This window comes from Piliocolobus tephrosceles, chromosome 9, assembly GCF_002776525.5.
Source record: "Piliocolobus tephrosceles isolate RC106 chromosome 9, ASM277652v3, whole genome shotgun sequence".
Taxonomy (NCBI): Eukaryota; Metazoa; Chordata; class Mammalia; order Primates; family Cercopithecidae; genus Piliocolobus; species Piliocolobus tephrosceles.
The window spans coordinates 105,200,521-105,216,800 of NC_045442.1; the positions used below are offsets into that span (position 1 = coordinate 105,200,521).

Genomic DNA, 16,280 nt, shown 5'->3' on the forward strand with positions numbered 1-16,280 from the left:
GAAATAATCAGAATTCTCATCACATTTAGAAAGAGTCTTGGTTATTCCAAGTAAAAGAATGGCTGATAAAATGCATACAATTTTTGGAAGGAGGGGAGGAAACTTAGAAATCAAGTTTGGTGTACAATCACAAAACAAGGTTGCGTTTTTTTCTTAATAGTAATTTATATGCTTTGAAAAAGGGTGAAGAATGTTATAAATGGGACTTCTTCTGGGTTTCACCTGAAAATTTTAATAGGTGAAATCTTTAAAAACTGAAATTTCATTATGTTTAATGACCAATAGAAATTATAGAACCAAAAAAAATTAAAAATATGGGCATTTAAAATATTAAATATATAAGATATTGAAACTTTATATTACTACCTATGTATTACTCAATAAAATATATTTATTATATAGCTCAATTTATTTTATGTTAATCTCAAATATTAAAAGGAACTCCTTGGCTGGGCACAGTGGCTCACACCTGTAATCCTAGCACTTTGGGAGGCCAAGACGGGCAGATCACGAGGTCAGGAGTTCGAGACCATCCTGGCTAACACGGTGAAACCCCATCTCTACTAAAAATACAAAAAAACTTAGCTGGGTGTGGTGGCGGGTGCCTGTAGTCCCAGCTACTTGGGAGGCTGAGGCAGGAGAATGGTGTGAACCTGGGAAGCAGAGCTTGCAATAAGCTGAGATTGCACCACTGCACTCCAGCCTGGGCCACAGAGCTAGACTCCGTCTCGAAAAAAAAATTCCTTATACCAATTGATTCTTTTTTAAAAAATTCATATTAGCTTTTTAAATTGACAAATAAGCCTAATTGTTTCATCTTCCAAATCACTGTTAGAGGCAGTATCTCATTTGATCATTATAAGGATCCTATCAGGTAGTTACAGCAGATTTGGCAGGTGAGTAAAGTGATGTTAGGGTTATAGGCCAGGGTTTCTCAACCTCAGCACTGTTGAGATTTGGGGCTGGAAAATTCTTTGTTGTGGGGAGGCTATCCTGTAAATTGCAGAATGGCTGTTAACAGCATTCCCAGGCCTTTACCCACTAGAGGTCAGTAGCATTTCCCCACTCCCCTCCACCACACAGGATGTGACAACCAGAAATGTCTCCAGACATTGTCAAGTGTCTTTTGAGGGGCAAAATCTCTCCCAGCTGAGAATCAGTGGTATAGGCCCACAGTCACATAGCAAGTGGCTGAGCTAGGATGAAAACCCAGATTCTCCAACTCCTCAGTACAGAAAGAAGCTCAGGCCTCTGGATCATGCTGCCTATACCACATAGTACCACCCATCTGTCCAGAGTCTTTCAGCCTCAGTTAATAGCTATCTTCTTTTTTCAACACATAATCATTTGCATGAACAAAATGCCTCCCTCCTAGACCTCTAAATATTTTCTCATATTATGTTTCTTATAATTCTTCTAAATAATTTTTATATAAACTGCACAATAGAAACTGAAAAAGAAATCCACATACCGTTTTATAAAATTAGCAAAAAGTATCCGATGGGAGTATCCTAGCCTTCGAATTCTTGCTGTTTCCAGAATTCCTGTGTACCGAAGCTGCAGCAGAACTTTCTCTTTGTCATATTTTCTTGCCTGACGCTCATTATTTGGTTTGATGCAACGGATGAAATGAGGTTGGCCCACCACCATTTTAGACAACAAATCCATCAGGGAATACTATGATACACAACAAAAATAAATTTCCCAATGTAGCATACAAAAACCTATGAGCTTGCAGGCCTTTCTTTTTACTACAAGAATAACATTCAAAAAAACGAATGTTATAAATGCTCCCACTAGTCACAGCAAATGGAGGAAAATCTGTTTTAATGAACATTTTATTTATGTATAGTGCTAAAAATACAGATTTACTTACAAAAATGTAGAGGCAATAACTAGAAATTTAGCTATTAAAAGTTTGCTTCTAAACCATTAAGGCAACTACAATTAACAGATAAAATTATTTTTGATGTAGTTTGTAAGCAATTATATACTCTTAGGCTAATTTGCCAAATTATAATATTATACAATCTGGTTAATCCTGCTTATATATTAATTTCCTTGTCCAACTCTCTCTTTATGGAAGGTAAAAAAGGGAATACTTTACAACACACATTGGAGCTTATTAGAGGATGGAGGGTGGGAGGAGGGAGAGGATCAGGAAAAACAACTAATGGGTACTGGGCTTAATACCTGTGTGATGAAATAATCTGTTCAACAAACCTCCATGACACAACTTCACCTATGTAACCAAACTGCACATTTACCCCTGAACTTAAAATACAATTTAAAAAAAAGGGAACACCTTAATCCCTGTTAGGATCATCTCTTAGTTTAAAATAAGGACAGAAAAGTTAATAGCGTGTAATATGTAGGAAGTAGATATAAGCAAAGTTATATCCAATTAAATATTTTCATCAGTTCTAATTTGATCATTTTCTTATTTATTTTTGGAGAATTTAAAAAATTCACATAGATATGAAACTGTGTTCTGTACCAATACCTTATTAAAACAGTAGCCAATTACTAGACAAGTAAGTATAACATATTAGGATAATCAATTAAAAGTGGAATCCCAGAAAGTGAGAATCTCAAAGACCAGGATCACATTTATTGGCAAAGTAATGTATGCACACAAATAGCAATTGATGGCTGGATCTCATTGAGTGCTGGAAATGTAAGAGCCTACAGTCACAAAGCCAGGGCAAAACAAATGCTGAAACTGGCAACTGACAAAGCTCTGAATTTGCATGGCTTCCTTTTGGGCACTGAGGCTCAGATGTGATCTTTTCAAACAGCTGGGCCTGTCACTTTGGAGCCTTTTTCATTACATTTATCTGTAAGTCATCATTCCTTTACTCATGCAAACATCTGCCAGGTACTGGTGGTACAGGGGTGATACTCTGAGCAGGAGCTTCCTGCAATTTAGGCGCTGGTTTTTCTGAGGGAAAAAGCATAGTGTTACACTGTGTCCAGTCTTCTCTGCAGAATGAAAAATAGCTTTAAAAACACACTTCATGTTGTGTGGAATTATCTTCTATCATTTCTCACTTCAGCCTGAAGATTAAAAAGATTTCATGAACTAACCTGGTTTAAACATATATACAGCGTTTGATGCCAACAACAGTGGTATGATAATGGCCTTGGGTAACTCACTTAAAAAAAGGAAACCTGGCTGTAAATACATTCAGTGATTCACCTGAGCTGCATTTCTGATGTAAAGTGAAATGTATCCGCAGCAAACGTCAGGTATGAAGCATATTAACGTGCCAGGCACTACTCAAAGATGATTAAGTATATACTATCTTCTATGAGCTTAGGACTTAAAAAATATTTAGTAAAAGTATTCATATATTTTTTGAAGAATTTTATGTTTCTGCTAGAGAGCTGGATATATTCACTGAACACTTAAATTTAATCTAACTTCCTCCACCTCCTCCACATTAAATTATATAAGTAGTAACTCCAAGTTTTAGTGGTGTTTTCTTCATTTTCATTGAATGGCTAATAGGTTTTTGTCAGAATAGGTAAACAAGAATTGGAACCAATAATAAGGGAAGGGTTATCTAGAGCACAGAGGAAAAAAAAGTATTTGTTTTTTTCTTTTTTCCTATATTACCCAAGGAAGGAAGGTCACCTTGATCCTATGCTAAGCATACTCCCTTAAGCATGTTACCACATCTTCCTGATGACTCTTCTCCTCGCCCCATTCCTACACGGGCTCTATTTTCCTTTTGAGGTTTTTAGCTCTATACAAGAAGGGTGATATGAAATGGAGATGGATGCTCAGACTTGCCCTATCTGTCTATTCTAAAATCATTCAGGAGGGGGAAGAAGAATTGGTAGTTACCATAGCATTGATGTAAAAATCTGTTTAGGTTTTATTCTAGTGGAAATGCATTCTGTTCTATGGACAAATTTTAATCAAGGTATAGACTTTCATTAAGATTGACCTGGGATACGGCCAGGCACGGTGGCTTATGTCTGTAATCCCAGCACTTTGGGAGGCCAAGGCGGGCAGATCACGAGGTTAGGAGACCGAGACCAGCCTGGCTAACACGATGAAACCTTGTCTCTACTAAAAATACAAAAAATTAGCTGGGTGTGGTGGCGGGCGCCTGTAGTTCCAGCTACTCGGGAGGCTGAGGCAGGAGAATGGCGTGAACCTGGGAGGGGGAGCTTGCAGTGAGTCAAGATTGCACTGCTGCACTCCAGCCTGGGCAACAGAGCGAGACCCCATCTCAAAAAAAAAAAAAAAAAAGATTGACCTGGGATACAATAATTTCCCAGGTAGAATGTAAAAACAAACCAATCCACAGATTTTGAAGGTAGATGCTAACATATCCTGTATCTAACAACAGTAAATGGAATACAATATTCTCTTCTGCTAGTGTTACTGGCTTTTGATCTATTACCCATTTAGACTAAATAGCACCCCTAAGCACAATACATCACAGTTTAATATCTTACTCTAAAATATGATGCAACTGTTTGTGTTTTCATGTTGGTTGTCTCTCTGGCATGACGTGTGGCTTCTCCAGTGTCGCCCTAAAGAGACCGAGGAAGACAGTGATGCTTTGGTATCTATTGTACTTTATTATCTACAGAGACCATGTGGCATTTTCCTTCAGGCTATCTTAGTTTATGCATTCAAATATGTAAAACAGCAAAATGTTGATATTCTTCCCTTACGTAATTGTTTTGTCAGTCTTATGTAGAATTTTAATTGGTCTTATGTAGACTGAGTATCTGTCACCTTCACTAGTACATTTTTAGTTGGTCTTAGTGTAACACTTAAAACTAGCTAAAAAAGGGCTGGGCACGGTGACTCACGCCTGTAATCCCAGCACTTTGGGAGTCCAAGGCAGGCGGATCATTTGAGGTCAGCAGTTCGAGACCAGCCTGGCCAACATGGTGAAATCCCATCTCTATTAAAAATACAAAAATTAGCCGGGTGTGGTGGGTGCCTGTAATCCCAGCTACTCCGGAGGCTGAGGCAGGAGAATCACTTGAGCCCAGGAGGCAGAGGTTGCAGTGAGCCGAGATCATGCCACTGCACTCCAGTCTGGGTAACAGAGTGAAACCCCAGTCTCAAAAACAAACAAACAAACAAACACAAAAACTCTCCCCAAAAACTAGCTAAAAAAGAGTTGGAAATATTAATATATCAGAAATGCATGATTATTTTAGCCCCTAGCAGTAACAAGAACAAAACATACATATCTGTTCAAACAGAAAAGCAAGATCAAAGGGAGAAAAGCTAAGAAAAAACTGTTGACTTTGAGAAGCATACAAATATTGCCACTGTACCAGTTAGATTCTTAGACTCACTGCCAAGGAAAAAAGCATTTTCTTACCTTTGCCAGGTTGATTAATTTTTCTGAAGTCCTCATTTGATAGTTTATAACGTTTTTAGTTTTAGAATGTGGCAGATTACCTATGAGAATGTAGAAAAATGTAATATACCTTTTAGAATCCTTAATGGCTAGATGATTTTTCCCATTTACTTAAACGTTAAAATAAGCATTGTTAATCTTGCAATACTCATAATCACACGCTTGGTTAACTATTTATGGAGGAACTCAGGAATAAAAAATTATGTAAAAATGTACAACAAATTTTAAATTCAGAAAAAAACTCTTGAGCTTGGAAAACAGAAAAGGCAGAGGTAAGTGTTGGGTTTCCTTTGAATTGCTAGAAGACTTGAGATGACTATGATTGAGGGAGCAGTTTGCTTCTTACTTTTTTGTGTGATAAATGGCATCTGAGATTTTCTTTAACATAGGCTAAGCTTTACAACAGGCTTGAAAAATCATATGAACCAGTAATTTGGATGAGGTAGTTATAAGCAAATCAACTATGGTTGGAGGCAATGGCCTTTTTCAGTCTAACTTTCAGAAACATGTGCTTCATTCTAAGGACTACACAAATGCACACAATCCAAAGCAGTGAAAAAATTATGGGCCGAGAAGTCAGAAACACTTGGCTTTGAATCTCAGGTATAGTACTTAAACTGTGTTGCTTTTGGGTCATTTACTTAGTCTCTGATCTGCACCCAGAATCCATAAAATGGGAATAATGGTGATTACCTCATAGAGTTTTGATGAAATGCGATAATATGTCTGGCACATGGAAGGCCCCTGAAATGCAGTTCACTTTCACAGCTTTCTCAACCCCACCAGGCACAAGGAACCAACCAACCCACAATCCAAGAGTTTATTATCCTAATAGTAATTGGCAAAATATCTTCAAAATGCAGTACCAATTCAGAATGATCATTTCTTGTCTCTCTCCTTCTTTTAGGTGATAAGTAGAGGCTGAATGTTTTTGGCAAATCTTTCCCATTCTTTATGGTTGCAAAAGGCTGGCCTAAGATGGTGCAGGAAAGAATCATGTTGGGGATGTGCCTGGCAGTGCATCTGCTCTGCCTCCTCCTCTTCCTCCGAACTCCAGAGGAGGGGCTGAGAGGGGTGTGTACAACAGTTTCCATGCTAGGCTTGCCCTGCACACTGCCCTGTTCACTTTTCAAATGTGAAACTTACTGACTACAGCAGAGTGGACAGAGACAGCAACAGATGATCTTTAGAATGGCAGTTTCAGGAATTTTGCTTAAATTTATTTATGTAGATCAACGGCAACTAAAATTAGCATAGACTTTAATTTCAGAAAATGTATCCATTTTGGTTTTTATGGTTCACCTAATGAACAAGCTTGTGATAAACCCAACTAAAAACGTGAGCTGCAAGGAACTGTGGTGCACTTTCCCCTAAAAATGGCTGAACTATAGGTCATATGTGAAGTCATATATACTAAAGGCCATGGTTATTTTAGAATCTTGAAGACAGCATAATATAGAACTGAAGAACTCTAATCCTAACATTTTTCATTGGGAAACCTTGGGAAAGCTGCTCAACACATTCAAGCCTTAATGTCTTATTTGTAAAAAGTAGTACCTCCTTATTGTGTTGTCATTAGGAGTAATTGAAGGTCCTTAGCACGGTGCCTAGCACATAACAGATAACAAAGTTGTCTATGATTATTATTACATGTTTGCACATCTGGGTGAATATAAAATCCATATGTCTTTGCTACCTCTGAGGTTCTGAGTTTATTGAAACATACTTGACTATTAAGTTCTTCTCTCTGGCCAACCAGACACTGTTCTGCTGATAGCCAAGCAACACAACATAGTATTTAGAACCTGGCTGCATATTTTATAGGGTGAAAAACATGGAGTTAGATGCATAGATGCTGTTGGTGTATATGGAAAGGGATGGCAATTGTTAAAGTCAAAAGTAATGACTTTTGCTTCTGAGTCAGATAAAGTAACAAGCTAAATTAACCTTCTCCAAACAACTAAAAAGATATACAAAATGGAAAACAGGTTTCATACATTGTGCATCAAGCAGTGTAACGATGCTGATCCCTAAGAGAGGGAAGACAAATGGGGTGAGCCCTTTGATTGTGCCAGCTTTCTGCCTGGAGAGGTGTTAGCCTGAAATGCAGGGAGTGAGGGAACTCAGGTAAAGCCTGGGAAAAAAAGCCGATATAACCAATAGAAAACAAGTGGCAAGATGATAAGAGTCAAATCCAACCATATCATTAACCACATTAAATGTAAATCGTCTAATCATCTCAACTGAAAGGCAGAGATTGTCAGACTGGATTAAAAAAAACAACACCCAAATATGTGCTGTTTAGAAAAACCCTACTTTGAATATAAAGAAAAAAGATAAGTTGAAATTAAGAGTATGGAAAAAGATATGCCATTCACTCATTAATCATAAGAAAGCTGGAGCCTCTATATGAATATCAGGCAAAGTAGATTTCAGAACAAACAATGCGGCCAAGGATGAAAAGGGTCATTGCGTAATAACAAAGGAGTCTATCCATCAAGAAGACATAACAATTTTAAATATTTATGTACCTAATAATATAGCTTAAGAATACATGAGCAAAAACTGAAAAAAAAGAGAGGCAAATTGACAGCTATAGTCAAATATTTAAAAATCCCTCTCTCAGTAATTGATAGAACCAGGAGAGAGAAAAACAGTAAGAATACAGAAGACGTGACCAATACTCTCAATAAAGTAGATCTAATTGACATTTACAGAAGATTTCATCCAACAACCAGCAGAATAAACAGTATTTTCAAGTGCAAATGAAAATAAAATAAGACATAATATTATGGGTCTTAAAACATATCTCTTAAAACTTACAGCAAATGCAAGGATGTATTATGGTCGGGTGGAGTTAAATGGATTAAATAATACAAAGTATGCTCTCTGAACACTATGAAGTTAAATTAGAAGTCCATAAATAATATTTGGAAAATCTCACCATATTTGGAAACCTTATAAACTCTTATAAATAACCCATATAAGTGCTGATACTAGAAGAATGTCTTCTTAAATCAATGATCTAAGTTTTACCTTAGAAATTAAAAAAAGGAAACAAAATAAAACACAAAGAGCAGAAAAAGAAAACAACAAAGATAAATGAGAAAGAAAAAGAGAATGAAGTAGAAACAAAACCAATAAAAAAAATCAATGAAACCATTTGAGAAGATCAATAAAATTAATACATGTCCAGGAAATATATCAAGAATAAAATGAGAGAAGACACAAATTACCAGTGTCACTTATGAGAGAGCTGACATAACTTCAGGATCTACAGATATTAAAAGGATAGTAAGAAAATTTTATAATCAACTGTGTCAATAAATTTGACTATGTAGATGAAATAAATTTCTTAAAAGACACAATCTACTAAAACTCACTCAACAATTAGATAACTCAAACAGCTTTATGTTTATTAAAGAAATTGAATTTGTAGTTGAAAATCTCACAAAACATCCTCAGGCCCCGTTGGCTTCACTGGTGAATTCTACAAGGCAACTTAGGAAGAAATAGTACTCATTCTACTATTCCTGAAAATTGAAGAAAAGGCATACTACTCAATTTATTCTATGAGGCCAGTATTACTATGATTCCAAAATCACAAAATAAAGCATAAGAAAACTATAGTGCAATATTCCTCAAAAACATAGATGCAAACATTCTTAAAACATGTTTGCAAACTGATTTCAGCAATATATAAAAAGTACAATGCATCATGACCATTTGAGGTTTTTCCCAGGAATGATTAAAATCAGTCAGTGACCATCTAACAGATGCAGCATTGTTCGTAAGTCAAGATATGATCAACCTAGTTGTCCATCAATGGATGATTGGATAAAGAAAATGTGGTGTCCGCCCCTCCCCCCCCACACACACGAATACTATTCAACGTGGTTGAACCTGAAGGACACTATAAGTGAAATTAGTCAGTCACAAAAAGACAAATATACTGGATAGAATTTGTGGAATCTAAAAAAGTTGATTTCATAGAGCTAGAGAGTGGAATAGTGGTTACTAGCAGTTGGGGGTGGTTGTAGGGGTAGGAGGTGGGTTGGGGAGATGTTGGTCAAAGGATAAAAAGTGTCAGCTAGATAGGATAAATAAGTTCATAGCAATGTATTATATACTTGAAAATTGCTAAGATAGTAGATTTTAAGTGTTCTCACCACAAATTATATACAGTAATATATATGTTAATTATCTGGATTTCATTATTCTATAATGTACATATACTTCCAAATGTCATTTGTATACAGTAAACACAATTTTAGCTGTCAGTTTTAAAAAAAACAAAATATAAGGGTAATCTATTCAACAGATGTGGAAAAAGCATTTAACAAAATACAGAATGCATGCCTGATAAAAAAAAAATCAGGAAATTGGCCAGGCGCAGTGGCTCACACCTGTAATCCAAGCACTTTGGGAGGCCGAGGCAGGTGGATCACCTGAGGTCAGGGGCTCAATACCAGTTTGGCCAGCATGGTGAAACCCCATCTCTACTAAAAATACAAAAATTAGCTGGGCATGGTGGTGCATGCCTATAATCCTAGCTACTTGGGAGGCTGGAGTAGGAGAATCGCTTGAACTTGGGAGGTGGATGTTGCAGTGAGCTGAGATTGTGCCACTGCACTCTAGCCTGGGCAACAGTGTGAGACTGTCTCCAAACAAAAAACAAAAAACTAAAAACAAACAACAACAACAACAACAAAAACAACCACCACCAACAAAAATCACTCAGGAAATTAGGAATTAAAAAAAAAGTAAAGTAACTTCTCCCCTGATAAAGGGCATCTGTGAAAAAAAATCTACAGTTAACATTATACTCAGTGGCGAAAGACTGAAAGACTAACTACTCTCCCCGAGATCAGAACAAAGGCAAGAATGTTCACTCTTGCAACCTATCCTGTGTTCAACACTGGAGACTGCATTGGTGATTCTAGCCAGTACAACTAAGAAAAAAGAAGTCAAAAGGAAACATATTGGAAAAGAATAGGCAAAACCCTTTCTTCACAGATGACATGATCATCTGTTGCAGGGCAAAAACTCAATATACAAAAATCAATTAGATTTCATATACTGGCAAAAACCAGAATTTCAGTTAAAAATTACCATTTATAATCATATAAAAATGTGATACACTAGCAGATAATTTGACAAAGGATGTGCAAAACTTGTACACTGAAAACTACAAAATATTGCTGAAAGAAATTAAGGGGGGCTTAAATAAATGGAGAGCTAGACTGTGCTGATTGGAAGATTTAATATTGGGAAGATACCAAATCTCCCATTATTGATCTATAATTTCAGTGCATTACAATCAAAATCCAACCAGGATTTTTGGTAGAAATTGAGAAGCTCATTCTAAAACGTATATGGAAAAGCAAACAAATTATAATTACCTAAACAAGCCTGAATAAGAACAAAGTCAGGCTAACTTGTACTGCCTGATTTCAGGACTTGATAGAAAGTTACACTAGTCAGGAAGTGTGCATTAGCCTAAAGATAGATAAATATCAATGACACACAATAAAGAGTCCAGAAATAGACCTATTCATTAGTCAACTGAGTTTTCAAGGAGTGTCAGAGCAATTCAATGGGGAAAGAACAATCTCTTCAACAAATGGTGATAGAACAGGGAGGAGTGGAGGAAAGGATTATAAAGGGTCATGAAGAAACCTCATTTGTGAGTGATGAGTATGTTCACTATTAATCATGGTGATAGTTTTACAGGTGCTTATATATGTCAAAAACTCATCAAATTTTACTGTTTAAATATGTGCTGTTTCTTGTATTTCAGTTATACTTCAATAAAACTATGAAACAAGAAATGCAGAGAACAACTTTAAACTCAAGTAAAGAAAAACAACCCAAACTATATTTTTTCTACTTACAGCAAATGCAAGGATGTATTATGGTTGAGTGGAACAAAGACACGCCCAGTTTTAATCAATAAGAAAGCCCACCAAACTTTTGGAACCTCAAAGAATCATCCAAAATCTGCTCACTCCTGATTTGCGCAGGTAATTCTGAACTCTGGAGGTCAGTATACTCTTGTAGTGAGTAGCTAGAATAGCACTACTATGGTGAGTGCTGCAAATACTTACCTTTAATGAAAAACTAGCTTATTTATATTCATTCTTATATTTTCTTCAGATGATCTGGGGCAGAGGATATTAACAAATGAGTATTTAGTGAGCCGAAAACAAACTCACATGAAAAATTAAGGATGAAATTCGTGAAAAGCACAGAGATAGAAACTATTTGATTGGGCTTGAGAAAACTTACAGGTAAGGAAAATTGCCTTACCTGTTTTGGTCAGAGGGTGGTTGACTAGTTGCCTAATTACACTGTTGTCGGATGACCTCAAAAGTAGCACAATATCAGTTGGAAGAGTGTCTCTGTTTTTGGCTAAGAATCCACTTGCATTATAGAGGACCTGTTGATACAGCATGCTATAATTATCAAATCAATGTCATTGTCATCCTCCTCCTCCTCACCATCATCATCATCATTAGCAACAGATACTCATTATGAGCTTACTCTATGTTCAGCAATAGGGATACAAGCATTTACTAAGGTAGCCCCTTGTAATCAGCCCCTGTGTCTCACTGATTTTATTTGGGTTGAAATAACCAAAGAGGTTTGATTCCTCTCATTTATTATGTTGGGAATTTGGTATGTTTCTTTTCTCTATTTGGAGGGATGGAGCAGCATAAAGGAAGCATATTGAGCCACAAAAGCATTCCTATTTCTATGATAAATGATCTACCTGTATTGAATTGGCCATGATAGATTTTTATCTCAGTAGTAGTGTGATTTAAATACACTGTGGCTTTTTGTGTTTCTGGCACTTCTAAATAATGTTATTACTTAAAAAAAAAAGTTTAGAGATGAGGTTTTGCTATGTTACCAAGGGTGGTCTTGAACTCCTGAGCTCCAGTGATCCTCCCACCTTGGCCTCCCAAAGTGCTAGGATTACAGACATGAGCCACCATGCCTGGCCAATTTTATGACTTTTTAAAGATCAATGTAATCCAAAGATTTTTGTGGAATGATCCAATATAGTATTTGTTATGGGTCAAATTGTGTTCTTCCAAAATTCAGATGCTGAAGATGTAAACTTTCACTGTGACTATATTTAGAGACAGGGCCTTTATGGAGGTAATTAATGTTAAATAGGGTATACGAGTAAGACCCTACACCAATAAGACTTGTGTTCTTATAAGAGCGGGAAGAGGAACCAGGGATATCTCTCCCCACTCCCTATGCTCACATAGCAAAGGTCATGTGGGGACACCTTGAGAAGGTAGCCATCTTCAAGCCAGGAAGAGAGGCCTCCCAGATGCTAACCCTTCTCGGAGCACCTTGATCTGTCAGCCTCCAAAACTGTCAAAAAAAAAAAAAAGTCTGTTGTTTAAGTCATGCATCCTGTGACATTTTTTTTATGGCAGCCCGAGCAGACTAATAGATTGTTAAAATCGAATTGTTAAAAAAAATAGATAAAATGATTATAGGTTTTGTTTTAATTTTTTATTTGAGACATAGTCTCACTCTGTCGCCCAGACTGGGGTGCAGTGGCGTGATCTTGGCTCACTGCAACCTTCATCTCCTGGGTTTAAGCAGTTCTCTGGTCTCAGCCTCCCAAGTAGCTGGGACTACAGGTGCATGCAATTCTTAATGAATGTTTAAAACAGGCTTTATTTGGAAAATGATATGCTAAGAATCATTAGGCTACAACTAATGATTTAAGGTATACTTTAAAAATGATGAAAGTCTGTGAGATGTTGACAGACATATGGAGGTTGCCAAGCAGATAGAATGCTTTAAGTTCTGTGTAATTTTATTTTTATGTATTTCTCATTTGATACATTCTTTCTTGATCTGAATGTCCTCTTTGTCCTCCCATATTTATGACATCATTGTGAAGGAATGACCTGTCATTCTCTGCAGAAGGAAGGAAAGAGAGCATCCTCTGGGTCTAGGACAACATATCTGAGGTTCGTTCTGGTGTGGAAATGTGTTTCTGTCAATGTAGAGACATTTCCTCCTCTAACTACATTGTAATCCATCCATCTGGCTTAGCTCAGTTATCAGACTGTATCTCCAGCCTGGCACCTTCTCTTCTTGAAAGGGAGGAGGGACAAAGAGTGCAGTAGAGAGAGAATCATCTAAAGTCTGAAAAGGGCAGTTTATACCAAAGGTCCTCAGGCATTGTTAAAAGAAGGAAACAAATAGGTAACCATTGCCAGCTAATCTCACCCAAGGATTCTTTCAGTTTTGTATCTTTCCTTTCTTGCTTTTTCTTAGTTACTGAAAAACAGTTCCTCTAGAAAAACTATAACGTTATGATTGTTAAACTAAGAGAAAGATTTTTCTTTTAACCTCTTCAGCATAGATGCCAGCAGAGCATGCCCTGGAGTGGGTGTGGCCTCCATAGTGAGTGGCTGGCAAAGGACAGGATCAATCACAGGACATCAGAGGGCATAATTAGGGCCAGTGGGGGTGGAAACAGACAGCTATGACATTATTATTATCTATAAACATTTTGGGCCATAATTTTTATGTCCATCCTATTATTCATTAAAAGGCTAAAGAGAAACCCAGTCATAATTAAGAGTTCTTACCTTTCCTGCATAATGGTGAATTCCAAAACTAAGTTCCAATCTTTTGGGTCTCCAGAAGTACTGTGATTTCAGGTTACCTTCAAATTTTTCTGTAGAAAAATACTGAACTCATATATCAAGCATGTATCAGATCCTCAAAAAATACTGTGAGAATCATTTACCATAAAAAGGACAATGTGCAGCGAACAAAGAAAATTTTACATAGCTAATATACGCAGATTTGGAATAGAATTATATATGGTAAAGTAAAACTCAAGATCATTAATTTCTACCATTACATTATGATTTAGGGCATCAGTCCTCATGCCATGTCATGCGTCAGAGTCACTTCGAGGTTTTTTTTTTTTTTGAGACGGAATTTTGCTCTTGTTGCCCAGGCTGGAGTGCAACGGTGTGATCTCGGCTCACTGCAACCTCCGCCTCCTGGGTTCAAGCGATTCTCCTGCCTCAGCCTCCCGAGTAGCTGGGATTATAGGCGCCCACCACCAGGCCTGGCTAATTTTTTGTATTTTTAAAGTAGAGACAGGGTTTTGCCATGTTGGCCAGGCTGGTCTTAAACTCCTGACCTCAGGTAGTCCACCTGTGTCGGCCTCCCAAAGTGCTGGGATTACAAGTGTGGGCCACTGTGCCCGGTCGAGGGTTTGTTATAACACAGGTTGCTGGGCCCCAACCGCAGAGTTTCTGACTCAGTAGGTCTGGGGTGGGATCCAAGAATTCACATTTCTAACAAGTTCTCAGGTGGTGCTGATGCTCCTGGGCGGGAGACCACATTTTGAGAACCACTGGTACAGAGCAAGTGAACTACTTGAGACTGACCAAAGAAGTTTGTAAAACACAATGTGATGTCAAGCCATGAGCCTAAAAGTCTAGTGTTTTTGCTCTCTTTTCTACTTGTAGAGCTGTAAATTATTATTGATTACATGAGAAATAAAACATGATCTTAAAGGCAGCTGAATTTCTATAACAATTTTACCACCTTCGGAGAACTTGTTCTAGAAGGATCATTTGAGCTAAAAATCAAGTGACTGCTGTGAAATGATTTTCCCCACCACTTTGGGGTCAATTTATTTTCCATCTGGTATTGTCCAATTCAAGGAGAGATTTAAGCCAATCAGTGAGTCAGAAAGAAGATACATCACAGACCTAATGGTAAGAAAGAGGCTCTGCATGTCACCCAAAGTAAATGACAGAAAGATGTGAATCCACATTTTCTGCAAGTATTTCTCATACAGAATAAATACCTCCTATCATCAGGGAATACAATGTTCTGCGTTTAAAACCTTTTTTTTCAGATATCTGAAAAATCTAAAGTTTTTTTTTTTTTTTTTTTAATTTAAGGAGTAAGACATTTTCATTTTAACCAGCTTGAATGGTGATCTTTTAAAATGTATTATACACATCTCTGCCTTCTCAGACACAAAAAATAGATTTAATCTTACTTTGACGACTTAGGATTATCATGAACATTTATTAATGTATGGTAACTTAGAGGTTATTAAGTATTTGAAGCGATTTGCCTCTATTAAATACATGAATAGAACAGAACATCACAGATTAATTTATTTCCTACCTGTTAACTATCTCTTTTCAATTCCAGAGCTATCTTTCTGCCCTGCTCACCAATTTCTAATTTTGGGCTGGGAAATTTCTAAGGTCATTTATAACCTGTGATTCTATGGTTGAGCTTCACCATAAAATAAGGAGAAGTCCAATATTTAAACTTGCTTAATTTATCACTAAATATTTTACCCTATCATAAACATGCACTGGTCCAGGTATTAAATCCAAAGGCTCTTCTTTAAAGTCAAATATGCAGGCTTTATGACAGCTCTTTTCTCCCAGATAATTTAAAGCCATTTAAAAATATCATTCAGAATAACACGACTCTATTCATAAAACCATGCAGACACACTGGACTGAAAACTCACCTACAAGAGTCTGGTCAGTGGCCTTGGGAAATCTACTTTCTTCATCAAGTAGGGAAAGTAAACCCATTGGCTTTTGCAGAAACATATCTAAGAGGGGCCGATTATCCTCATATTCAATAACTCTAGCATCCACATCTTCATTTAGGTATTCATTCTATAACAAAGACAAAGCCACTTAAAACTGTGAATAATACATAGCTTGATAGTAATTACCTAAAATTTTACTTTACACATATTAAAATAAATTGCTCCCTTTGACGTTGCTTTTTTTTTTTTTTTTTTTTTTTTTTACGGAGTCTTGCTCTGTCGTCCAGGCTAGAGTGTATTGG

The 16,280-nt window shown here is 36.9% G+C and overlaps 1 protein-coding gene across 1 annotated transcript in view; it reads right to left on the minus strand.

Moving 5' to 3' along the window:
- Positions 1-16,280, minus strand: part of MYO3A (myosin IIIA) — a 263,818-nt gene that overhangs the window by 54,406 nt on the left and 193,132 nt on the right. Inside the window, exons 21-26 of the mRNA XM_023194848.2 lie at positions 15,952-16,105; positions 14,024-14,112; positions 11,706-11,835; positions 5,358-5,437; positions 4,471-4,548; positions 1,472-1,677 (exon numbers count right to left, since the gene is read on the minus strand). Of these exons, the coding sequence (XP_023050616.1) occupies positions 1,472-1,677; positions 4,471-4,548; positions 5,358-5,437; positions 11,706-11,835; positions 14,024-14,112; positions 15,952-16,105 (737 nt within the window). The remainder of the gene's footprint in view (positions 1-1,471; positions 1,678-4,470; positions 4,549-5,357; positions 5,438-11,705; positions 11,836-14,023; positions 14,113-15,951; positions 16,106-16,280) is intronic.